This window comes from Papaver somniferum, unplaced genomic scaffold, assembly GCF_003573695.1.
Source record: "Papaver somniferum cultivar HN1 unplaced genomic scaffold, ASM357369v1 unplaced-scaffold_19, whole genome shotgun sequence".
Classification (NCBI taxonomy): domain Eukaryota; kingdom Viridiplantae; phylum Streptophyta; class Magnoliopsida; order Ranunculales; family Papaveraceae; genus Papaver; species Papaver somniferum.
In genome coordinates, this window is record NW_020628818.1 from 11,715,554 (window position 1) to 11,740,800 (window position 25,247).

The following is a 25,247-nucleotide window of genomic DNA, read 5'->3' on the forward strand; positions in this document are numbered from 1 at the left end:
TCATGCATCTCTCCTTGCGTTGATCTTATAAATTGTTACCTACCTGTAAGTCCTCATCAATATTTTCTAATGGTTGTTCTCGCCTGGCACCTCTTTGATTAGATTGACTTCGTCTTGATGAACTTCTGCTTGTCCTAGATCTTGATCGATTAGCGCTTCTTGATCTATGTTCTTGTAATCTGAGGTTCTCTTCTCTTAGATCTTCATTTTGACGTATCAAGTTCGCACGCTCTTCCTCTTCTCTTCGTCGTTGTGCAATCAATCTTTATCTAAGTTATGCAATTGTCATATTTTATTCATTTCCTTCAATCCTTCCTGCCTCTGCAGTTCTTTGTTCCTCTTTTTCGGTTGAATTCATTCGTGCAGTATGTATACTCACTCACTCGATCATAATCAATATCATTATTCTGCTCTTGTGTACGTTGGGGTCTAATTGGAGTTGCATTTCTTTGATTTTCTCTTTCACCTTCCTCTGGTTGCTCAGGAATTTCACCTCTTCTTCTTTCAGCAATTCTTTTACTCCTCCTAGCTGTCGTCGTTTGTTCAGCAGTAGATCCAATTCGTACCATCTCTACTTTTTTGTATTAACAAATGAAAGACTATTTTAAGAAGAGTTGAAAGATTCTAACGATGAAAATCTTAATTGTTTAAACAAAAGATTAGATCTCAAATTCTGTAAACTTGATTTCTAAGAAAATTCACCAACAAGATATATCACTCGTCCCTGTTTCTAGCGCCATATGTAGTAGCATGAAATCCTACAACCACACTTGTATAAGAATTAGAGCAATATACTAAGAAATCATAATGAAGATCATTCATTTACTCATTAAATTCTTAAATTTGATACAGGATAATACAAAAGTTTTACTTTCTAAACTTTCTCTCTCCTAATTTCTTGTCTAACACACACTAAAAGAGAATCCTCATTACATGACAGCCCTTCCCTTTATATAGGATAATTACATAGTGGATAACAGCTAATAGATCATTTATTTTCGGAATCACGGTGTGTTACAATCGCTCATGTACATTCACTCAGATTCGCACACTCTACACTTCGCACAGATCTTCACACTTTACTCGTGATTATGCTGACATCATCAAATACGCCATCTCCATTTTTCTATATGCGATGATCTTCGATCATATTGCATGACTTTACTTCGCATACATAATGAATGTGCGATATTTCACTCCTACACAAGTAACGTCTTACTTGATGATGATATGAATGCTCATGTTGGCGACTTTGGATTAGCAAAGTTTTTTGGTGGAGTCATCACCAATGTTGAATCTGAATATCATACAAATAGTACTTCAATCGGTATTAGGGGCTCAATTGGATATGCTGCTCCAGGTAAGAAAATCACTCACTCCGGTAAGCCTGTAAAAATCATAGCATTCAAAAAATTATATTTCTAAAATGTTTAATGCATGACTTTTACGATTGAAATTCAGAGTACGAAATGGGTAGTGAAGTATCGACAAAAGGAGACGTTTACAGCTACGGTATCATGTTGCTAGAGATGTTTACAGGAAGGAGACCTACTGATGACATGTTTGAAGATGGTTATAATCTTCACAGCTTCGCTACGAACGCTCTTGTTACTGATGGAGTTTTACAGATTGTTGATCCTGCACTAATTGTTCCTACACATCTCCAAGAAGTTAAAATCAATGATGAGGCAGAAGCTAAGATGTCCAAGGCTTTGACATGGGTTTTGAAACTTGGTGTTGGATGTTCCAATGACTCGCCCACACAACGGTTGGAAATGGTACAGGTCGTGAGAGTGTTGCAGTCAATTAAGAACACTTATCTCCTGGATTTGGATATGGAACTATAGAAAGCAATATATTTTGAAGAAGCGGTTCTGGAATCTAAACCCAGTTTAGATGATCATGCTGCCCTTTAAAATTTGTATGGTTTGTACACGTTCTAGTAGTACTCAATGAAGTTTAGAACATGTAAATGAGCAGAATTACTTTAGATAGTCGAATTTACAAGCATAATATGTTATGAATTTGGGTTTTTTTCTCAGGTGTCACTATAGTACAGTGGTAAAATTGGATGGTGATATTCATGACCTGAGTTTTTTTTTTTTTTTTTGCTAGAAAAAATACTTGTATTATTGGAGGAAAAGATTACATAGTAGAATTGAGAAATTCAGGGATATAACCCATCCATTCTCCAGAGATTCTATACCTTCTACTATACTTTGCTGCATGATCAGCAATTACAACATGATTCCTTCGTAGGAAATGGAATTTAACAAAGTTAAAACTGGAAATAATAGTTCTGCAGTCATCTAAGGCTGAATTATTATACCAAAATAATTGGTTATTATTAGAGTTGATAGAATCAATTACTATTTTAGCATCACTGACAAAACAAACTTTTACTAGTCCTTTCGCTTTCGCCCACTTCACCGCTTCAAGTAAATCCAAGCTTTCCGCTTCCTCAGCATTCCTTACATTCCCAGCTTTGAGCTTGCATCCAATGAATGAACCTGTTGAATCATTCATAACCAGACCAATGCCAGATAAATCAGTGTTCTTGTCAAAGGATGCATCATTGAAGATTATATGACAGTTATCAGGTAAGCATCTAATGACATTACTAAGGTTTTCTTCTACAGTAGCATTCCTACTTCTTTCCTTAGGAACATGATTACTTAAGTATGTTTCAGTATCATTGACTAACTTAAGAGCAAGTCTAGCTGTAGCATGATGATTAAGATTCTTTTCCTGAAAAGTGCAAGAACATCTCTCTTTCCAAATGCTCCAAGCAATTGATAAAATAGACCCTGCTTTAGATTTCAGATTATCATCAGAGAGTAACCTACTAATCCATTCCTGCAAGTTAATATTGGAGGCTGAGTCCTGCTCAATAATGTCTGCATATGGAGTAAGAACCCATACAGACCTTGAGAACTCACAATTTAGAATAATATGTTCAGGAGTTTCAGTAATACCCAAATTGCACATGTTATAAGTAGAATCATGATTATTAGAATATCTATTAATCACAGATTTAGCAGGGGGAAATTTTCATGACATTTCCAAACGAAAAGTTGAAATTTTGGTAAAATAGGAAGCTTTCACGGGATTTTGTAAAAAGGATTACTATTCTGAGAATTAGACATAAAAGCATTTTGACCAGAGATGATTTTATACCTCGCGTTTTTAGGGGCCACTCAAAAGGATTTAGGGGCCAACAATAAAACAAAAAAGGCCACCTAAAGGAAAAATGTATCCAGCCCTTATCTCGCGTAATTCGTAATGGAAAAATTACCCTTATATATTCGGAGGATATGATAACATTTTTATCCTCCGATTGCAATCGGAAGCCAAAATATTACCCAGACTTCCGATTGTAGTCGGTGCAGTATTAGAATGATTTCTGTTTCATTTTTTCCATTTCTTTTTCATTTTTGAGTTGTTAGAGTTATAGAGAAGAAGGTGAAGGAAAAAAGGGAAAACCCATTTTATCACTAAAAAAATGGTTGGATATGAAGAAGAAGGTGAGAATCATGGCGAAGAACAAAAGGTTGAGGGTTCACGACCGTTTAGAGAAGATGATTTGGGGTATATGTTGAATGATCCAAACTTTTGTGGAGAGGAAAACCTAGACGACCCTTTCATGGAAGAAAATGGAGAATCGCCTGATATTGAAGCTAACGATGCATGTAAAACACAGGTATTGTGTTAAGAAACTCAAATACTCGATTTGCATGCGTTTGTGTGCTTTTGTAAACAAGAAAAACCGATTATTGCATGCATTGAATGCCATGAACTACCCAGATTCGGTAGATAATTTCTCTAATAAACTTACGAATATAACACACTGAGTACCAAATATGTATATTCGGTAGTTCCAAGATAGTAGTTTACTGCCGAATTTGTAAAGATATATGATTTAATCGGTCGCAAAAAATACAATGTTGTCTCCCGAATGTAGGAATCGGGCTCTTTGATTGGCCCTTGGAACCACCTAGAGCCATGGCATGGTTTGTTTTGAACTTGTAATATTCGGAGGATAATTTTTTTTTCTAAAGTCCCAAATGTACGATGGCCCAAAAATCAGAATTTGGGAAAAACCGATTTCAAATTTTGAACTTGCAATAATCGGAAGTAAACTTAGTTACACAAACTTCTGAATATGGGTTGTCTAACCTTCTATATTGGCCCTTGGAACTACCTAGAGCCATGGCATGGTTTGTTTTGAACTTGTAATATTAGGAGGCTAATTTTTTTTGTAAAGTCCCGAATGTACGATGGCCCAAAAATCAGAATTTGGGAAAAACTGATACTTTTCAAATTTTGAACTTGCAATAATCGGAAGTAAACTTAGTTACACAAACTTCCGAATATGGGTTGTCTAACCTTCTATATTGGCCCTTGGAACCACCTAGAGCCATGGCATGGTTTGTTTTGAACTTGTAATATTCGGAGGATAATTTTTTTTTGTAAAGTCCTGAATGTACGATGGCCCAAAAATCAGAATTTGGGAAAAACTGATACTTTTCAAATTTTGAACTTGCAATAATCGGAAGTAAACTTAGTTACACAAACTTCTGAATATGGGTTGTCTAACCTTCTATATTGGCCCTTGGAACCACCTAGAGCCATGGCATGGTTTGTTTTGAACTTGTAATATTCGGAGGATAATTTTTTTTTGTAAAGTCCCGAATGTACGATGGCCCAAAAATCAGAATTTGGGAAAAACTGATACTTTTCAAATTTTGAACTTGCAATAATCGGAAGTAAACTTAGTTACCGAAACTTCCGAATATGGGTTGTCTAACCTTCTATATTGGCCCTTGGAACCACCTAGAGCCATGGCATGGTTTGTTTTGAACTTGTAATATTCGGAGGATAAATTTTTTTTGTAAAGTCCCGAATGTACGATGGTCCAAAAATCAGAATTTGGGAAAAACTGATACTTTTCAAAGTTTGAACTTGCAATAATCGGAAGTAAACTTAGTTACACAAACTAACGAATGTACAACACAAATCATTGTCATTTATCTGCTCTTCTGTACTTTACGACCGTGACTACCTCCCAGTACTGCACGACCACGGGTTTGAGCACCTTCAGTTGGAGCACCTTCAGCGCTCGATGAAGCTCGAGTTCTTTTACCCGTCTTTGATACTACCACCTTGGGCGGATGCCTCTTCGTGACTTTCTCCCCAAACTGGGCAGCATAATCTTCGTTATCCATATTATCAACTAGGTCTCTAGCCTCTTTGATCTTCTCAGCTGGCATGGGATCTCCGCTCTTCAGGCATGCGGTTAACATTTTGGAAACACGCTTGAACCTATTCACCTGTTTTTTATACGTAATGACATAACATCAAACGGTAATTACCTAAGATTTATAGGAATAATATAAAATGAACAAAAATATAAGAACACGCACCAGTCTATCATAACCAGCTGGTTTGTCTTTGATGATACAATTATAACTTGAACCCGCCGAAATAGTGTTGGATTTTATTTCACGGATAACCAAAGGATGTGATACGTTGTTATACCAACTCAAGTCCGACCGAACATTTATATGCCCACTGGCTCGATCTTCCTTGTGTGGATCAAAGCATACGTCTGAGGCCTTCAATTGGTCCAAAATCTCCCTCATGCGAATCAACTGCTGCTCTTTCGTCCTAGAACGGTTGTCTTCAAATATATGCTTTGTTCCTCTAGGAGTACCTTTGCACCACCTCGGGTTCTCTCCGGCCAACTTCAGGATAGGGAAGTGGTCATAGATCCATGCTTATATACATAAGAAACCAAGTTTTAGTAAATAGATTGTGTATATTCGGTAGTAATTTCCAAACATTATTTCCGATTAAATATAATCGGAAATAAAACTGAGTACCTATCCACCGAATACCCAACATTCGGAAATAGATATGGATCATTTCCTAACGAATATGCGTCATTTGGAGTTCAGTAACCTATAGTTTTTCTGGCCTGTATATTCGGTAGTAATTTCCAAACATTATTTACGATTATATTTAATCGTAAATAAAACGGAGTACCTATCCACCGAATACCCAACATTCGGAAATAGATATGGATCATTTCCTAACGAATATGCGTCATTTGGAGTTTAGTAACCTATAGTTTTTCTGGCCTGTATATTCGGTAGTAATATCAAAAGAATATTTCCGACTATATATAATCGGAAAACAAAATAAGTACCTAGCCACCGAATAACCAACATTCGGAAAAAGAGATGGATCATTTCCTACCGAATATGCGACATTTGGAGTTCAGTAACCTATAGTTTTTCTGGCCTGTATATTCGGTTCTAATATCAAAAGAATATTTCCGATTATATATAATCGGAAAACAAAATAAGTACCTAGCCACCGAATAACCAACATTCGGAAAAAGAGATGGATCATTTCCTACCGAATATGCGACATTTGGAGTTCAGTAACCTATAGTTTTTCTGGCCTGTATATTCGGTAGTAATATCAAAAGAATATTTCCGACTATATATAATCGGAAAACAAAATAAGTACCTAGCCACCGAATAACCAACATTCAGAAAAATAGATGGATCATTTCCTACCGAATATGCGTCATTTGGAGTTATGAATATGCATTATATGTATTGTCTACCGAATAACTATAGAGTGAGTTATAGAGTTAAAGAAAAATCCTGCAATAGAGCCACGTTCCCGGCAACTTGGCAGGTTCCTAGCCTCGAAGCCTTTCTCAACTCTTCCATCAAGAATGCTAGGCATGCCGTGCCCCAAGAATAGTCACCGACTTCATGGAGAGGATCCAAAAGTTGTATAAGGTTTGCGTCGATCCGGTTGCCAGAAGTATTGTGGAATATGACACATCCCAATACACAAAAGAGATATGCGGTGGCAGCGTGGTTCACTTGCTCATCAGTTAACGTTCCATTCTTTTCCTTCTCCAAGGTGCCTCGGAACATATTCATCAAAGATGTAATGTTGATCTGTCTTGTTCTGTAACTTGCATGCCTCCTAAACTCTGTTGTTGTTGTCTCTTCATCCCAATCTAAGCACTTTTTAGTTAGAGCATAAAGTTGTGCCCAACTTAACTGCTTTGTGTAGTTAAACTTCACAGCTGTGCCTTGGTCGGGAAGGTTAAGAATCTGCACAACATCATCCGGAGTAATCGTCATCTCCCCAAACGGCATATGGAAAGTATCGGTCTCAGGATACATTCTCTCCACGAACGCTGATATGGCCACACGATCATGTTCCAACAATGAATTCTCGGCGGCATTAGCTAACCCCGAGTTGGCAACAATTGACTTGAACCTTTCACATTCACCGGATAAAGGCCACGCAAGCATTTTTGTTGGTGCGGCGGTAGGTTTGAGTAGACGGACCGCATCTTGATGATCCTATTAAAGTACATAAAAAAATCCTTAATACAAATATTACGATATAACACATAGACAATACATTAATAAAAAATAGTAATTTTATTACCTCGGTTTCGTATATTTCTCTGGCCCATGAGTCTTTGTATCCAAATAGAAATTTTCCTCCATCCGCCGGTAGCCCAAGGATTTTGCCTGCTGGAATACCCTTCTTCTTCAAGTGCTGAGGGAAAAGATGTGATGCTTTCTTAGCAATATCCTTCTTTACACCATCTTTTCCTTTTTTGGCTTTTTGGGTACCACTTGGTTGTCCTTCTTCTTCTACTCTTGGCATTGGATCAATTGGTTCAATTTCATGGTGGGGTGTAACTTGTGGAGCAGTTGGTTCTGCACTTTGTTGAGCGGCTTGTTCAACACTTGGTTGCACCCCTTGTTCACTGCCTTGCTGTTATACACTTTGTTCAGCACTTGGTTGCACTCCTTGTTGACTGCTTTGTTCTTGTAAGCTTTGTTGAGCACTTGAATTATCTTTGGCACTCCTTTCCCTCCTAGCACTAGCTGTCACTTTCTTCCTCCTTTCTCGACTTTGTCTAAACAACAAAGAAAGGAACAATATTTACAAACTATACAATCGGAAGACAAAGTATGGAAATATAACCCGAATATACACATTCGGACATAAGAAGACACATACTGTTCCCGAATGCAAAACAATCGAAAGCTAACTAAACATATTTACAACCGAATATGCATCAATTGGAGTTCAGAAGCTCTATATTTTCCATCCTACACAATCGGAAGAAAAAGTACAAAACTATAACCCGAATAAACAAATTCGGAAGTAAGAAGACACATATTTTTCCCGAATGAAAAACAATCGGAATATAACTAAACATGTTTACAACCGAATATTCATCAACTGGAGTTCGGAAACTCTAAAATTTTATCCTACACAATCGGAGGTATAAAACATTATATTGTCTTTCGAATAAATACTAGCCCCAAAATGGGATTTTTCCTATATCAAAAATTTTGAGATTTTTTCAATATGTATATATATATATATATATTCGGTAGCGGGAGCCAACAAATTCATTAAACTACCGATTGTTACCAGTTTGTATCAAGGAAGATATGGCCAACAATATTCGGCCGATAACCATCAAATATTTCTCCTGAATACTGTCGATGTTCTTGAGAAATGAAGAACACGACTACATTCGGAAGTAAATAAGCATGAATATCGCCCGAATCTGGATAAATAACCGAAAATCCTAGAAAATATTTTTCTCGATTCGTCGAATTAAAGCGAAATAAACCCCAAAAATGATAGATTCTTACCTAATTGGGGCCATTTGAAGTTGACGAAGTATTTGACTATCGGAATCGTGACCACCGACTACATCGACGGGTACTTCTTCTTCGCGTTCTTCTTCATTTGCAGCAACAATTTCTTTATTTCTTGCTAAAATCTCAATCTTTGGATCGATACCCCGATCAACGTTTTTGGTTCTAGGTCTGTGGGTTTCATTTCCCTTATCCATTGTTTTATAAACGAATCGACGATGTTTTGATTTTACGATTCGCGGCGATGTTTCGGTTGAACACAAGAACGAGGGAAAGTTTTTTTTTCTTCCACAATCGGAAGATAATATGAAACTGGAAGAAGAAGAGTTGAAATGAGTAGAATTTTTTTTTATTTGGTTTTTATACAGTTTTACCAGAAGGGCATTTATGTAACTTCAATATCATATAGGGTACCCCTTAACTAGAGTCTTTGGCTGGATATAAATTGATGGCCCCTAAATCCTTTCAGGTGGCCCCTAAAAATGCGAGGTTTTATTCATGACCTGAGTTCAGTTGGAAACTTCCAGCACCAAATAGAAACAGCCGGTTGCTTCTGCATAGTGAATACTGAATAGTCTCGCTCGCACTTGGTATTAGCGTGTACGCAACTCAAAATTCACATCTTAACCTCGTCATCAAAACACGTTTCCCTTCTATTCCATGTCCTCCTGGGTCTGACTTCACCAGAGTAACATAAAATAAACGGAATATACAAGTTTCTCTCCACCAATAGAGAAAAAATGGCATTAATTTTATCAACTACTAAAATTCCACTATCAAAACCCTTGAATTTCAATCATAACCCTCTTTTTCCCATTAAAGCTCTCAACTTGCCCTTTCTCACACCCCAGACAAGAACTAGAAGCAGAAGCAGAAGCAGAAGTGGAAGAGAGAATTCTTCTTCTGTTAAATTAAGAGTTGCGACAACAGATTCATCACCATCAACATCATCTTCAAATGAAGAAGAAGATAAAGAAGAGAGTACTTCTTCTTCTTCATCTAGTTTTTCATGGAGAGATCATTGGTATCCAGTTTCATTGATTGAAGACTTAGATCCGAGTCGTCCAACTCCATTTCAGCTTCTTAATCGTGAAATTGTGTTATGGAAAGATAAATCAACTGGTGATTGGATTGCTTTTGATGATAAATGTCCTCATCGCCTCGCTCCCCTCTCTGTAATCCACCTAAAAAAACCCTTATTTTGCTTGATTATAGGCCATAATTTCCTCAAATTGTGTCTAATTTTGCTTGTGATTTTGTTGTAGGAAGGAAGGATAGATGAAGATGGGAATATACAGTGTTCATACCATGGATGGTCTTTTGATAAGGCTGGATCTTGTGTTAGAATACCACAAGCTTCAAATGAAGGACCAGAATCTCGTGCTGTCAAATCGCCAAGAGCTTGTGCTAAGAAGTTTCCAACACTGGTGTCTCAGGGTTTACTATTTGTTTGGCCTGATGAGAATGGGTGGGACAAAGCTTCTGCAACTAATCCTGCAATGTAAGTGTTGAGACTAGTTTTGTGCTCAGTAGACATTGCCATGTTTAGTTAAATGGTGTGCAGGCACAGCTTTCGAGGTTTGATTATGGGCATACTGGTGAACTAATTAGACTTTTTTCTTATATGTGTTTAGGTTGCCTGATGATTTTGATAGCCCTGAGTTTTCAACTGTATCGATTCAACGAGATCTGTACTATGGTTATGATACGTTAATGGAGAATGTCTCGGATCCTTCTCACATTGATTTTGCGCATCACAAGGTATGTATTTTTTAGTATATTGAGATAAAATTTGTAGACTCAAGTTGACATATTAGTTAATGGATAGGATGGAGGAAGTGTTATCTTGTTAATAAAGTAATTTGAGTTTGCTCTTTCTCATCTTTTAATGAGCAAAGTTGCTCTAATGTTTCATTAATTTCCAAAATTAACTATCTCCGATGAACGTCAAAACAAGAACAAAATTTTGAAATAACTACAAGAAGGAAAATGTTAGCGGTTGCCATGCAACTACTCTGTGGGATGAATGAAGTCCTTAAGACTTGATTTAATTCTGCAACAACTGCTTCAAAAGCTACTCTAGGAGGAATGTTTTTATCTTGTGTGTATGGTATAATCACATTGTAGCTCAAAATGTGTCTTCATATAATCTTAGTTTATAAGAAAATAAGCAGTATTTAACTAATGAATGTGGTAGCATTTTTGAGTTAGTATTTAAAATAAGCTGTTTAACAGTTAAGTTTGTATGGCCAATGCCTATTGTTATTCTATATTAACAGCTACTTTAGAAAGGAAGTTCTTATAGTGCAAATGAAGTAATGACCATCATTATAGCTCAAAATGTATCTTCAAATAGTCAGTATGATTCTGGTTTGTATAGTAATTCCTTAGCCTATTAAGTGCAGTATACTAATGAATGTGGTAGCATTTTTGAGTTCTGTTAGCTAATTAAGGACAGTCACTTCTTTCAACAGGTTACGGGGAGAAGAGACAGAGCCAAGCCTTTGCCATTTAAACTAGAGTCTAGCGGTGCATGGGGATTCGCTGGAGCCAATGAGGGGAACCCACGAATCAGTACGGAATTTATTGCTCCGTGTTATTATGTTAATAAGTAAGCTACATATATTTTTCAATGAATTCTGAGATACCTATATATGATTACCATCATTTGAGCTTTTTGTTCTTATTTTGTTCTTTCCTTCTATTATTCACAGAATTGAGATTGATACAAAACTCCCGATAATTGGTGATCAGAAGTGGGCAATATGGATTTGTTCATTCAATATACCAATGGCACCGGGGAAGACTCGTTCAATTGTTTGTAGTGCTCGAAACTTTTTCCAGTTGACGATGCCTGGGAATGCATGGTGGCAGGTAAGCTTCATTTTGTTTGAGTTATATCAACTATACTTCAGTTTTTAAGTTCTGGGTAGTCAATAGTCGTTACCGTTTTTGCATTTTAGATCTGCATAGTGCATGGTATGATGGTTTCCTTTTTAAAATAGTATTAATCAATATTACTCTATTAAAGATTTCACTTTTCCTTTCCTATTAAAGAAAAATATATTGAAGATTTCACTTTTGCCCTTATGGCTCCTCTTTGGTCCGGTCAACTGAACCTTGTTTGCGTGCTTTGGCCTTGGTCCAAACCATTTTGGCCTCTTCCAATGTGAAAATGAATAAGCTATACTGGCAGCTTATTTTTCTACATATAGCAGAGATTTGAATAGGAGCAGAGAGGCTCTAGCCTTGCTCAGCTCCATACCCCTCACAAATCAAATCTTTGTCACAGGCTCACAATGGTCTCGCCTTAGTCAAGAACGAAAGGCATTGTGAGTCTGTGACAAAGATTTGATCTGTGAGGGGTATGGAGCAGAGAGGCTCTAGCCTTGATTTTCGATCTCATTATCTATAAGATCCACTGGCCTTTCCTGTAATGGTGTAGTGCCTTTTTGTGTATCGCTGATTTCTGGAGTGTTCAAGATTTTTTCAGTTAGAATGAAATGACATCGTCACATTGATATAACAGAATATTTTGAGAAAAAGTCAAAACAAAAACTACAGCAGATTTTCAATCTCATATTGTATAAGATCCATTTGCCTTTCCTGTAATGAAACCACTATGTAGTGCCTTTTTGTGTGTCACTAATTTCTAGAGTGTTCAAGATATTTTCAGTTAGATTATATTAAATTGCAGCTTACTAGTAATGAAAGCTAAACAATGAGACAAGCCTCAGATGCTTCAAACTTCCTCCGTATATCAGTATTTCAATATGGTTTTCTTTTAGGGCTTAATCAAGTTACAGGCTAAAGATCTGGATCTGGCTGAGTGGGACGTTTATATACATCCCTAGTTCTGCTTTTGGACACTGTTCCTCTTTTTGGTTTCCTGTAGAAACACCTGTTCAGATTCAGGCCTTAGAAATTTGAGGATGTGTCTTAGGTTTTGACTATCCTTGACAATTCTGTACAAATACATGCATCATTTGAGAAGCAGTAAAGAATTAAATTTACTGAGACTACTTGCTGTTTGAGGAAAAAATTATCTGCAAAGAGTGCATGTTCATCGGTGTCGCTAAACGTGTGGACTTAGTTGACAAGAGCATGATTACAACTCAGAACTTTTACAAAACATGGTTTTGCCTATTCTCGGCCTCATATTTATGATTATGCTGTCACAGGTTACCCCGAGGTGGTTTGAGCACTGGACTTCAAATAAGGTTTATGATGGCGACATGATTGTTCTTCAGGGTCAAGAAAAAGTCTTTCTGTCTTCTTCTGATGTTAATGCCGAATACACAAAGATCACATTTACACCAACACAAGCTGACAGATTTGTCTTAGCTTTTAGAAATTGGCTGAGACGACATGCTAACAATCAACCTGACTGGTTTGGCAACACAAACAACCTTCAACCGCCACCTTCTACAACCTTGTCCAAACGCCAGGTAAGGATGACAGCAAACATTACTATAAGAAAAACTTCATTAGTTGATATTCCAGGTTCTTGGCTCACAGATGTAACGTCCTTTTTTCTCTGCAGATGTTGGACAGGTTTGAGCAGCACACACTTATATGCTCGTCGTGTAGAGGAGCTTATACTGCATTCCAGACCTTGCAGAAAGTTTTCATAGGCGCCGCTGTAATTTTCTGCTCAACATCAGGGATCCCATCTGAGATACACCTTCGCATTATCCTGGGCGTACTTGCATTTCTAAGTGCTGGTTTGGCTTATGTGTTTCATGAGCTCGAGAAGAATTTTGTGTTTGTTGATTATGTACACGCAGACATTGATTAGACCAGGAGAAAACAAGAGTACATAAAGTATAAGTTTATGTAAATGTGCGCACCAGTTCCGTAGGGTGAGTATATAATTTTTATTCTTAATCAGTGTAATGTACAATGTAAAAACCAGGTAGATAGGATAGAATTGTAGAAACTAAAGTTGTATACAGGATACAAGTAACTTGTCCCCTTTAAGTGCGTCTACGTATAGCCTTGTAGAAATTAAAAGTTCTGTACAACTTTCTGTATGAAGCAGTTGCCTGATTATTTTGTGGATAACTACTTCTTTTTAGGCGACTACAGTGTACCTGCTTTTGAGGCCTTCATTTTTATTGTATAGAAAAGGGATTTTTCATGTGCATATGCAACAAAACAAGTTTTCTTCCATGAACACTTTGAAAAACCTCCCCGATTACAGTCCAGAGAGAAGCTCCCGAACATTCATTTCTATGAACTGATTCATACAGTCAGAATTCAGATTTACAGTACACAAATAACTTGCACTGCTCCTTAAACAAAACTGCTGACCCTACAAATTAGCTAACATTCAGTTTTAGGGAGATTGATAGTGGGGGCATGAGAAGGAGAACCATTATAGCAATGAAGGCATAGGCAATATGGGTGTACTGAAAAAATAAGAGATCTCCCCAATGCAGTAAATGTGGAAGGCTAGGTACCAAGACAAAAGCCGGCAGCGTAAGTCTAAGCAAAATGTATCATAGCCAGGCAAACAGCTGGAACAACTTAGTGAGAAAAACAAGAGTGTTGCAGATGATTTGAGACCAACAACAAGAGCCTTCTTTGAAGATGATTTGCGACTAACTGCGAAATAGATCTCGCATTTACTGCCGCAGTTAGACCAAGTAGCCTTACATTGATCCTGCAATTTGTAAGAATTGTATTTGCACCTCCCTGGCATGTCAAGTCAAATGCATTATCAGATTGAAACTTTTTCCATTGAAACGGAAGCAATTCCAATTCCTGCCACCACTCTAGTTAATGCTTCACCTGTCCTGCTTCACCTATTCCACCCACAGGCAAATTCAAACTTTGTTACATTCATATTTCAAAGCTCAGAACCCAGTTGGTGATTTCTCAGATGAAGGAAGATTTCAATATTGCAAGTCAAACTTTACAAATTAACCCGAGGATTGGCATCTGGAGATTCAATATTCATCTGAGGCCACCAAGCTCTGCGATGTTTAGAGAGAATTTGGCAACGGGACTGAAAGAGTTAAGCAGTTGAGACAATGATGGATGCCGTGAGGATAATAAGGACGAAATGGTCTCAGTCAGGGAGGAAATGTAAGTCCGAAACAATGTTGAATATCTACTAATAACTAATATCCATATAAAATTCATATATTAAGTCTGATCAACAACACATCCTCAATTCAAATCTGGGCAGTAAACATGCTTATATATAACAAACAAAAGAAAACTCACCCTACAAAACACCTTGCTTTGAATAAGACCGTACGGAACAGGACCGAATTGGCGTGAGTCTTGAGAGTCGTATATGTTATCTCCTTGGATCCAAATATGTCCCTTTGGCACCTGTTTCATACCAGTAAAATAGAACACCTGAACAGTGAGTTAAGAGAACATCAAAAAACATCCTTGAGACGAACTTAAATCATATCGATACTGAATTATATTTGGGGGAAAGTTGAAAGATAAGCAACACAAAATTGAAAACTTCTTTTATAGATTATTGCTTTCCTTATCCCGTTCTTTGAGAAAATCAATCAACAACCCATGTAATAACAACAAAGGAAAAAACAGACAGCCAAGTGAGATTATTTTTTATTTACCGTAATAGTTCGACATTTCTCAGAATTCTGCGGGTCGATCAAGTAAGTTACATGGTTTCCTTCCATGCCCAAAATACGCTTATTAATCGTCTTTTTAGGATTCTCAGGTGAGCGTACAAGAACTATATCTCCATTATTCACCTTTCCTAAACGAGGTGATATCTTTTCCCCAAAAACCAAATCACCAGTTAGACTAAAAGTTGGGAGCATACTAGGACCATACACCTGGAAAAGAGAAAAAAACATTCAAACACAATTGTCCCTTAATTTACTGAGCCACAGAGTAGAAAATTGGGATCAATTGCTTACAAGAGCAGGACTGCAGATGTAGGTGTTAGTAACATGAAGAAAGCAGAGAAGTTTCCCAACTAAAAAGGTTCGATCAATTGCTTCTTTCGCAATCTCGAGGCCCTTGCCTTTCAACAGATTCCTCAATCCATTCATCTCTTCAGCTAGTTTTTTCTGCGGTTCTCTAGCCTGTTCGGTTTAAGATTTAAACACACTTGGATATATGTTTCTGAACAAATTTAACACTTTGTATATAACCCACTAAATTGAAACCCAAATTTACAACCTGTTTTTTTGAACAGAATGTGTACATGATCAAAAACTTCTAACAGACATTTCATCGAACACTTGCATGGCATAATCTATGCAACCAACAACCCAAATTTTTGAACATCAGACTCAATACCTTCTAAACCATACCGAAGAAGAAACTCGAATAACAAAGTAATCACATAAATAGGATTTTCTCATAATATGATAGTAAAATTGATAATAAACTGTGAAAAACTAAAGAATACCTAAACCAGCTTCACTGTCCGGCCACGCAGCGGTAATCTCGATGTTGGCGCTGGATCAACAAAACTGCAGCCCAAAAACTGAGACGATAAACGAAGCAGATTCCAATGAAAAACAAGAAACTTGGCGCTCAAGCGTGCTGTCAACACTGGGCTATATGGTCGCTCGGCATCCCCGCAAGGATGTGAACTACGTGGTTGAATTACAGATCCTGTACGCTCAATCCGATGCTAGCAACGCTGGTCTTGCGGAATATATACCACGGGGAAATTAGTAATCTATATGATGTGGGACTAAATATTTGTAAGCTAAATGAAATACCGCCACTTCGCCTTCGACGCTCCAAATAAAATGACACGATACGGGGAGCTAATTGACAATGGAAGATGGAAGATACAACTTAAGCAACAACCATTAGATCAGAAACACAAGAACTCTGTAAACTGTTTGCAGATTCTGGGAGACTCACCTGATTCTATTGGAGGAAGATGACACACAGCTTTGCAAACTGGGATCAAAATCTCTGGTAAGGGAGAGGTACTTGTGGATAACTAACAGCATTCTGTGAGTAACTTGCCTAATAAAAAGCATATGGGTAACGTATATACCCACCTCAAGGCACAATTTTTTTTGCTTGGTTCGCTGTCCAAAATGTATGGAACAGAGAGGATGCAAAATCCCTTCTACATTTTGCTGCTTTTTTTTAATCAGTACAACAAAGAATCTCATATATAAAATAAAAGAAGGCACAAAGAAACCGGGGGGGTCCTATCAGATGCAGCAAGAGCAGACTCACCAAATTACCCAAAGAAGTGAGCGATAGGGAAGTAAAAGGGATGTTGGTGGCTGATCTCAGTAAAAACCAAGAGACAACACCACAACTGAAGAACAATTACAAGGGATTACTATTACCTATTCACTACAAGAGCCCAATTATAATGTACACTTTGATATGCAATCCAATATAAGAGCAGCGTTTCATCTTGAGGAGTCTTGTCTTGCGAATAGACAACCTCCTGAAAAGTGCAGGAATTCTTTTGTTTCCACACACCCCAAAGGAGAGCGCAAGGAAAAACCGCAGAAGTTCCCACATGATCTTGCCATTCTCGGGGAGCCCTTCAATCCAGTAACCTTGAAAAAGTATCTAAGATGTTTTTGCTGGCAACCCAATCTCTGACTAAATTCACCCATCACCCATGTAAAAATTTCAAACCAAATGTATTATATAGGGCAGTGCATGAAAGAAGGGTTCCAAACTTAAGCATGAGGGAAAATGATACCTTCTCCCAAATTTGAGATTCCACTCGGTGCCCAAGCTGCGTTAAAAGTAGCAAGGTCTATTTGCAGCCCAAGTTGAAAGTGTTGGTCACATGCTGGTCTCTTGCAGTTTCTCAATTCAAATTTGGTATCTAGCTTCACCAGCAATTGAAGTCATGTGTCTTCACTGATAATGCAGATGGGGAAGTGTCTTGCTTTGCATTTCTGTTAAGCAAAATGTAGCATAGCCAGACAAATAGCTGGAACAACTTGGTGCGTAAAACAACAAGAACTTTCTTTGAATGGATCTTGCATTTACTGCCGCAGTTAGACCAAGTAGCCTTAAATGATCCTGCAATTTGTATTTCTCTGGCATGAATAGTCCAATGTGTTATCAAATGGAAGCTTTTTTCATTGAACGGCAGCCATTCCAATTCCTGCCACCAATCTAGTTAATGCTTCACCTATTCCACCCACAACCACATGCAAGTTCAATATTAGTTAGATTCATAATTCACAGCTCAGATCCTCTACAAATGATAAAGATTTATTGCAAGTCTATCCAAGTTGCAGACAATGTGAAGCTTCACATATAAGGACTCTTGGTGTGAATACCAAGGGACTAGTACTGATAACCATTCCCAGACTGCAGATCCAAGAATCACCCATGGTGGTGGTCTACTTCCTACTTTCAACTTAGGCAAGAACATCAATTTGATTTCATAAATACAAACATGAGATTTAAACAGATGGAAAAGCTACTGAGCTATTTCAAAGATTGAAATTCTGAGCAATTTCAAAGATTGGGGTCATATGACAAAACTGAAGGCACAGAACAACCCAGGAAGTCATATCCTAAACAATTTATACTGAACACATCAATTTATCAAGATCTTATGCATAAGAGTCAGAGGTGACCAAACTGAATACAGAGAACTCCATTGAACCATCAAGGGTAAACAAATTCTGATCAAATATCAGAATAAACCAACAGACTTGAGGAACTACAGACCCTAATTTTAAGAACCCACAAATTCAATATATCAAAATTAAAAATTAGAAATTCTGTAATGAACAAAAACCAAATTCGAGATTCATCAAATTAAACAAAGAAAGAGTCGAAATTAATTAAAGATTAGATCCATTCATTCATCACTACCAAGACCCAATTACAAAACGAAACACCATTAAAATACTTACAAGGACGAAACCCTAATTTCATACCCGGAAAATAAAGACATAAAGACCCCCAAATACCCTTACGAAACCCTAAGAACTTGTAAACTTGGTAACAGCTTTGGTACCCTCAGAAACTGCATGCTTAGCCAACTCTCCTGGAAGAACAAGACGAACAGCAGTCTGAATCTCCCTTGAAGTGATAGTCGGCTTCTTGTTGTACCTCGCCAATCTGGATGATTCAGCAGCAAGCTTCTCAAAGATATCGTTGATGAAACTGTTCATAATACCCATAGCTTTGCTTGAAATACCGATATCAGGATGAACTTGTTTCAGAACTTTGAAGATGTAGATCTTGTAGGTTTCAATTGATTTCTTAGATCTCTTCTTCTTCTTATCTGTTGATGAAGCATCTTTGGCTGGGAGTTTCTTCTCAGCTCTGGGTTTCTTCTCTGCTGGTGCTTTTTCAGCTGGTGCTTTCTCGGCTGGCTTCTTCTCTGCTGGTTTCTTCTCGGCCGGCTTCTTCTCTGCTTTCGGTGCCATCTGATCGGAAAACTCTAAGATAGATCGGAAAATTAAAGTGGAGGATAGGGATAGACTTTAGAGAGAGAATATAGGTGAGATGATGATGTGTTGTGGAGAGAATGAATGAGAGTTCTGGGATTTATATAGAGGCGTTGGTTGGATTTGATTGGTTTGATATGTTTCATACGGATCGACAGTCTGGCCGTTGATTATTGTAAAGGGCGTGGACGGTTGAGATAGTTCAGATTAAATAAATTGTGTTTCATTTGGCGCCGTACTTTATTTCCACACAGAATTGTTTGCTTTAGGATTTGATTGGTTCGCTAGGTTTCATACGGATCGCTAACATGCATGATATTGGCCGCTGATTATTATAAAGGATTTAGATGGTGTTGATGTTTCGGAATTGTGTGTCATTCGGCGCCCATGGTTTCATTTTGGGCTAGTTTTTTTTTTAATGCAAACATCTTTTTGTATTAAAAAGTTAAGTAGAATTACATGTGACTTAGAATGACAGGACTTCTATCATTCCTGATTCCATCCATGAATATTTCAGGAATGTTACAACGATAATCAAAATATTTTCTGTCAGTTTTAGCTTTGTTACATGCGCCATATTGTTTGCTTGTCTTTTAACATAACTAACATCAAACCAAGAAATGAGTTGCCTTATTTCATTTACAATCCTTTTGTTCATCCAGTGAACCGAAGATTTAGCTTGCTTCACAGAGTTGATCATATTTACATAGTTACCTTCGAACATTACTTTAGTCAGATTCTTCTCTCTAGCCCAGTTGATAGCTTCTTTGAAGGCTAGACATTCCCCATGCTCAGGATCTACTCCTCCATTTATGAACCTCCCTCTGATGCCTTCATAGTTTCCTGCAGAATCACGAATGATTAAACCAATACCTATGTATGAGTTATTTTCATCAAAAGATGCATCCATATTGATTTTAAGCATATCTGCCTGAGGTGGAGACCAGTGAGTGATCTGTGATTCCTTATTATGTTGCTTGGTACTAGAACAGTGGTCAATCATGTGCTTAATAGAATAAACTGTTGAGTGAATGTTTTGGTGCTTATTGGTAAACTCTTTCAAACATCGATTTTTCCAGATGAACCATGCAGTTACCATGAATGTAGAAATCAAAGGTGAAAAGATGTCATCTACTTTGGAGAACCAAGAAAGTAGCCAAGTTTTAATCTGGGTATCATGTACTTGCAGATAAGAGATGTTTATATTCATAGTCAACCACACTTATCTTGAATAGTCACAGTCTATCAACAGATGTTTCAGAGTTTCCTCTTGTTGCAATCAACACAGTGGGTTTACATCTTGTTTAACCTTATGCAGTTTTTCTTTAGTAGGTACAATATCTCTAATGCATTTCCAGATGAATAATTTGACTTTATGTGGGACATTCATTTTCCATAGCCTTTTCCAGACTATGCTTGGAACATCATTGCTTCTCTGCCCATTGGAGTTCCTTGACTGCCTAACTAGTTCATTGTAAGTAGACTTGATAGTAAATTCCCCTGTTCTATTCAACTCCCATATCAACTTGTATGTTCCATACTGCACTAAAGGCAGTTTGAGGATAAGATCTGCAGTTTCCTTTGAGAATACCCTCTGCACTAAATTTGTGTTCCATCTTCTAGGATTCTGCAGCATTAAATCCTGAACATAAACTATCCTAACTGGCTCAGATAAGTTTTCTTTTGGGAGAGGTGGTGTGTTTAGCCCTCTTACCCATTTGTCATACCAAACTAAGATTCTTGTACCACACCTGACATCCCATCTATGATACTGTCTAACATATTGTAGTCCTAATTCTAGTCCTTTCCAAACCCAAGAGCTATTATTATGTGGTTCCTGAATATGAAGAAAATGATAGTGTGGGGAGTACTTGGATTTCATAATCTGGGTCCAAGGTTTATCTTCCTTTGTACGTAATCTTCATACTAATTTGATCATAAGAGCTTTATTATACAATTCCAGATTTTTGAAAGCTAACCCTCCTTCCCTTTTAGGAATGCAAAGCGAGTTCCACGAAACAGGATTGTAGCCCTTATTTTTCTAACGTCCCCACCAAAGCCTCCTCTGTATCATTTCAAGCCTAGTAGTGATAGTCTTTGGCATTTTAAAATTGCTCATGTAATGAGTTGGCATAGCATTTAGTACTGACTTAATCAAGGTAGTCCTAGCTGCCAAGTTAAGCGTTTTAGAACACCAACCTTGAAGTCTGTGTTCATAAGCATCCTTAACAGAGCCAAAAGAGTTAGTTTTTGACTTTCCCAATAGTATTGGAAGTCCTAAATATTTCTCAGAAGTTTCAAGCTTCTTAACTCCAAGACTATGTTGAATTAATTCCTTTTGACTTGAAGAAATGTCACCTGCAATAAATGTTGATGATTTGCTGAAGTTCACCTGACAGAAGACTGAAATTATGTAATATGTCCTTTATGTGATTTCTGCCATTATTAGTGTCCTTAAAAACAACATACAGTCATCTGCGAATAACAAATGATTGATTGTTAAGGATTTTCTCCCTGCTTGAATTTCTTTTACCAAACACATTGCCTCAGCATGCATTAAAGATCTAGTAAAATATTCCATGGAGATGATGAATAAGTATGGTGACAGTGGGTCACCCTGTCTAAGCCCTCTTGTTGGTTGATATGCTCTGTATACATTACCATTTAGACGAACAGAGACAGAAGTAGTTGATATACACTGCTAAATAATTATTCTCCATTCCTCACAAAATCCTAAAGAGCTTAGCATTTTGTCAACAGCAAAGGGCAATGATCTGAACCCAAAAATGGAAGATGTAACACCTTTGAGTTTGGATAGTCTCTGATCCAGTTCCCATTTTGTAGAGCCAAATCAATCCTGGATCTTCTATATCCCTTCCCATTAACTCTGTTAGAACAAGTATGATTTGAGCCTATGAATCCCATATCCATTAAACCAGCATTATCTATGAGATCACAAACCCAATTGTCTAAGGAAGATTGACTAGTAGATGCATGGGAATTGTTTAGATGGATGTTTAAATCTCCAATAACCACCCAAGGTTGATAAACATTATCACTTAAATCTTTAATGAACTCCCATTATCTTTGTTTCATCTCATAATGAGTTGAACCATACACATAAGATAGGAGCCGTTCTTGTTTAGAAGCATTTGAAGTTAAGATAACATGGATCATGTTATCATTACTGCATGCTATATCACAAGGAAATCCATCTTTCCATATTAAACCTAATCCACCAGAGAGGCCAATAGAACTCACAAAGAAGAGATTTGGATAACAGAATTGTTGAGTTAACACTCTAGCTCTAGACTCAGACACCTTAGTTTCCATTAAGAAGATAATACTTGGGTTATCCTGTTGTATAATATGTGCTAAATATTCTCTAGTATCCTTAGAAGCTAACCCTTGGACATTCCACGATAACATCTTCATGATTTGTTGGAAGTAATGAGAATGCACAGCAATATTGAATTCAATATGAATAAGATCAATGAAGTAGCTGAAGGAAAAATTAAAGTATATGATATTCTGAAAGTGCAAATCTAATCGGAAAGTAATAAACTCAGTAATGATTCTAGGGTTATAAAAGAAATGGATTGGTACCTGCATCTTGGATTGGTTTTGCTCAGAAACTGTTCCATGGAAGGAGGTACGAGAATTAGTAGATGGTGAATGTTCATCTAAACTGACACATTCGTCTCCTGACCCATCTAGATTGTACTCATTAGCATTGAAAGTCGATAGATTATCCTCCACTTCATTAACAAGTTCTCTGAGTGGATCCTTGAACACTTGATCAAGACTAGTTGTATCTAGGTCTAAATTAGCCACATTATAATCATCAAGAGTTAAATCAAATTCCCCTAAATCCATATAAGACCTAAGTAGTTGCATGTTCGACCCGTATCCACTTTTCTGACCATAGACACATTAAAGTCTCTTAACTGATTCTCCACATATTCTTCAGACATGTTACTCAAAAAGTTAATGTTGTCCATATTTCTGTAAGCACTATTATTCATGTTATTAGAATTACTGGGACCACTCTCCTCAAATCTTATTCTTTTCCCATGTCTTTGGACCGTAGCATTATCATTTAAATTTTTATATACGACATGCTAGTAGCTGTGGCGTGGTGGCATGCCAGTGGCTGTGGCATAGCGACATGCTAGTAGCCGTGGCATGGTGGCATGGCAGTGGCCGTGGCGTAGCGACATGCTAATAGTCGTGGCATGGTGGCATGCCAGTGGCCGTGGCATAGCGACATGCTAGTAGCCGTGGCATGGCGGAATGCCAGTGGTTGTGGCACGGTGGCATGCTAGTGGTCGTGGAATAACAACATGCTAGTAGTTGTGGTATGGTGGCATGCCAGTGGATGTGGCATAGCAGCATGTCAGTGGCATGGCCACGTCTGTAGTGTTGTAGCATGGCCAAGGTTAAGATTTGTCTACGTGACTAAAGTTAAGACTTGGCGGCGTGGCCAAGGCTAGGGCTTGGCCAAGGCTAGGTCTTGGCGGTGTGGCCAAGGTTAGGGTTTGGTATTGTGGCCGAAATTAGGCGCCGTGGCTAAACTGGGATTTGATGTCGTGGCCAAAGTTTAGGGTTTGGCGGCATGGTCGCTCAAAAGTTGCCACAAGCCTGTTAGTTTGGTGGCGAACTTGGATGGCTGAGATTGCATCTTATGAGGAAAGGTAGCCGTCGATCATGGCTAACTTTAATTGGCAGTGGCGCCTTTAACTTGCGCTAGCGGTATTGCGACATGGCTGCCATGGCTCGTACATGCCTTTAGAATGGTTGCGCGCGTAGCCATAGCCACTGAAGTTTTGGCACGTTGGTGTGGAAATCTTGCATAAATTAGGGTTTAGCTTGTCGAAACCCTAATTAGCCTATATGGCACGTCGCATGGTGTGAGTGACCATGTTTGGCGCGTTTGGCATGTGCATCTGGCATGTGTGCATGGTATGTGTGTTTGGCATGTTTGGCATGCTGCTTGGCATGCTGGTGCGTTTTTGGGAAGCCAATTGGATTTGCGGCCATCTGGCACGATTTCCTTCTTTTCAACACTGTGGCGAGTTAAAAGTAACCTGATTGGTTAATGTCAGAGGGCCGGCCAGGCATGGGCGTGGATACACTTCCGTGTGAGTGTAGCGGATTTAAAGCGACCTGATTGGTCGATGGGAAGTGGGGTCGGCAAGCTAGGTCGTGGCCACACTTCCAGTGCGCTGTGGCGGATTAATCGCCTAGTTTGGCTAAGCATAGTTTTTCGGCCAACGGGGTCTAATGTACTGCGCGGGGCGCGAAACCCTAATTTTGCAAATTAGTCGGGTTTACGAGTTTTTAATGAGTTATCACAATAATTGGCTGGATTTTGTATGCTGTCATAAAAATCCTTATGTACAGAATGCAGTGTGCTTTCCGTCTGAGCATTTCGTGTGATGTCCTTAACTTTGGTACTTGGAGGTTCATGCTACTCCGCTGCGAGTGAACACAAATCCGCCATGCCATACCGATATTAAGGGTTCTTCCGGGGAACATAGCACAGGAAAGTACTCAGTGAGTCTTGTATTGGCGAGGTGCCGAAATTTACAGAGTGTTTGGGATGGTTGCTACATTCGCCAGTCTGGATAAATTTCATATAAATATATTGAATGGCTCAATAAATACGCTGGTGGAGAGGTTAGCACTCACGGCACCGTTTCCCTGCAAAGTGACGTCAGATGCAAGGTTTTACGATTTTAACCCTAAGCTAAAAACCACCATCAACAATAGGATTCTAAGAAACATGCCATCGTTAAGGGAAATAACCTTGAAACACTTTCCAGAATTACTCTTATTGGGAAGTTAAAGATCTTTGATCATGAGCATATATATATCCAAATCTTGAAAGGATATTGCATTCAAAGCACAAAATAACACTAAATTACTTGATAAGAAACTCTGTGGATGATTCTATTGAGACTGATTCATCAGATGAATAACTTAGTCTCTCTGATCACAAGATAGTTAGAGATCTTCTTTTGAAGAGAAGTAAACGGTTCACCAGAGATAAACCCAGATCATCAGTTAAACCTCATTGTTAGAGCATAACTCGGTCGAACCCACCAAGCATTGGTATGTCAAGTTT

General features: G+C 38.1%; 4 protein-coding genes across 7 annotated transcripts; 2 read left to right on the top strand and 2 right to left on the bottom strand.

Moving 5' to 3' along the window:
• The first annotated feature begins 1,155 nt into the window (after positions 1-1,155).
• On the top strand, positions 1,156-1,847 carry LOC113338521 (putative receptor-like protein kinase At3g47110). The gene is made up of 2 exons (XM_026583926.1): positions 1,156-1,360; positions 1,462-1,847. The coding sequence occupies exons 1-2, from the start codon at positions 1,156-1,158 to the stop codon at positions 1,845-1,847; spliced, it is 591 nt and encodes a 196-aa protein (XP_026439711.1).
• Positions 1,848-9,370: 7,523 nt separating this feature from the next.
• LOC113338679 (pheophorbide a oxygenase, chloroplastic-like) lies at positions 9,371-13,802 on the top strand. Its single transcript, XM_026584048.1, has 7 exons — positions 9,371-9,895; positions 9,986-10,221; positions 10,355-10,481; positions 11,195-11,331; positions 11,435-11,594; positions 12,902-13,168; positions 13,264-13,802. Exons 1-7 carry the CDS (start codon positions 9,461-9,463, stop codon positions 13,516-13,518), a joined length of 1,617 nt encoding a protein of 538 aa, XP_026439833.1. The 5' UTR covers positions 9,371-9,460; the 3' UTR covers positions 13,519-13,802.
• A 400-nt stretch (positions 13,803-14,202) lies between these two features.
• Positions 14,203-17,933, bottom strand: LOC113338680 (mitochondrial inner membrane protease subunit 1-like). Of its 4 annotated transcripts, none has more exons than XM_026584051.1 (6): positions 17,404-17,933; positions 16,126-17,296; positions 15,629-15,796; positions 15,320-15,544; positions 14,952-15,062; positions 14,203-14,527 (listed from the first exon to the last, which is right to left on the bottom strand). In XM_026584051.1, the coding sequence occupies exons 3-6, from the start codon at positions 15,761-15,763 to the stop codon at positions 14,510-14,512; spliced, it is 489 nt and encodes a 162-aa protein (XP_026439836.1). In that variant the 5' UTR covers positions 15,764-15,796; positions 16,126-17,296; positions 17,404-17,933; the 3' UTR covers positions 14,203-14,509. The 4 variants fall into 4 exon arrangements, with proteins under 4 accessions (XP_026439836.1, XP_026439835.1, XP_026439837.1 ...); XM_026584050.1 differs by having other exon boundaries at positions 16,126-17,300; XM_026584052.1 differs by having other exon boundaries at positions 16,126-16,492; positions 16,593-17,933.
• Positions 17,934-18,482: 549 nt separating this feature from the next.
• Positions 18,483-19,194, bottom strand: LOC113338885 (histone H2B.3-like). Its single transcript, XM_026584284.1, has one exon. The coding sequence runs from the start codon at positions 19,097-19,099 to the stop codon at positions 18,650-18,652; it is 450 nt and encodes a 149-aa protein (XP_026440069.1). The 5' UTR covers positions 19,100-19,194; the 3' UTR covers positions 18,483-18,649.
• Between the last annotated feature and the right edge of the window lie 6,053 nt (positions 19,195-25,247).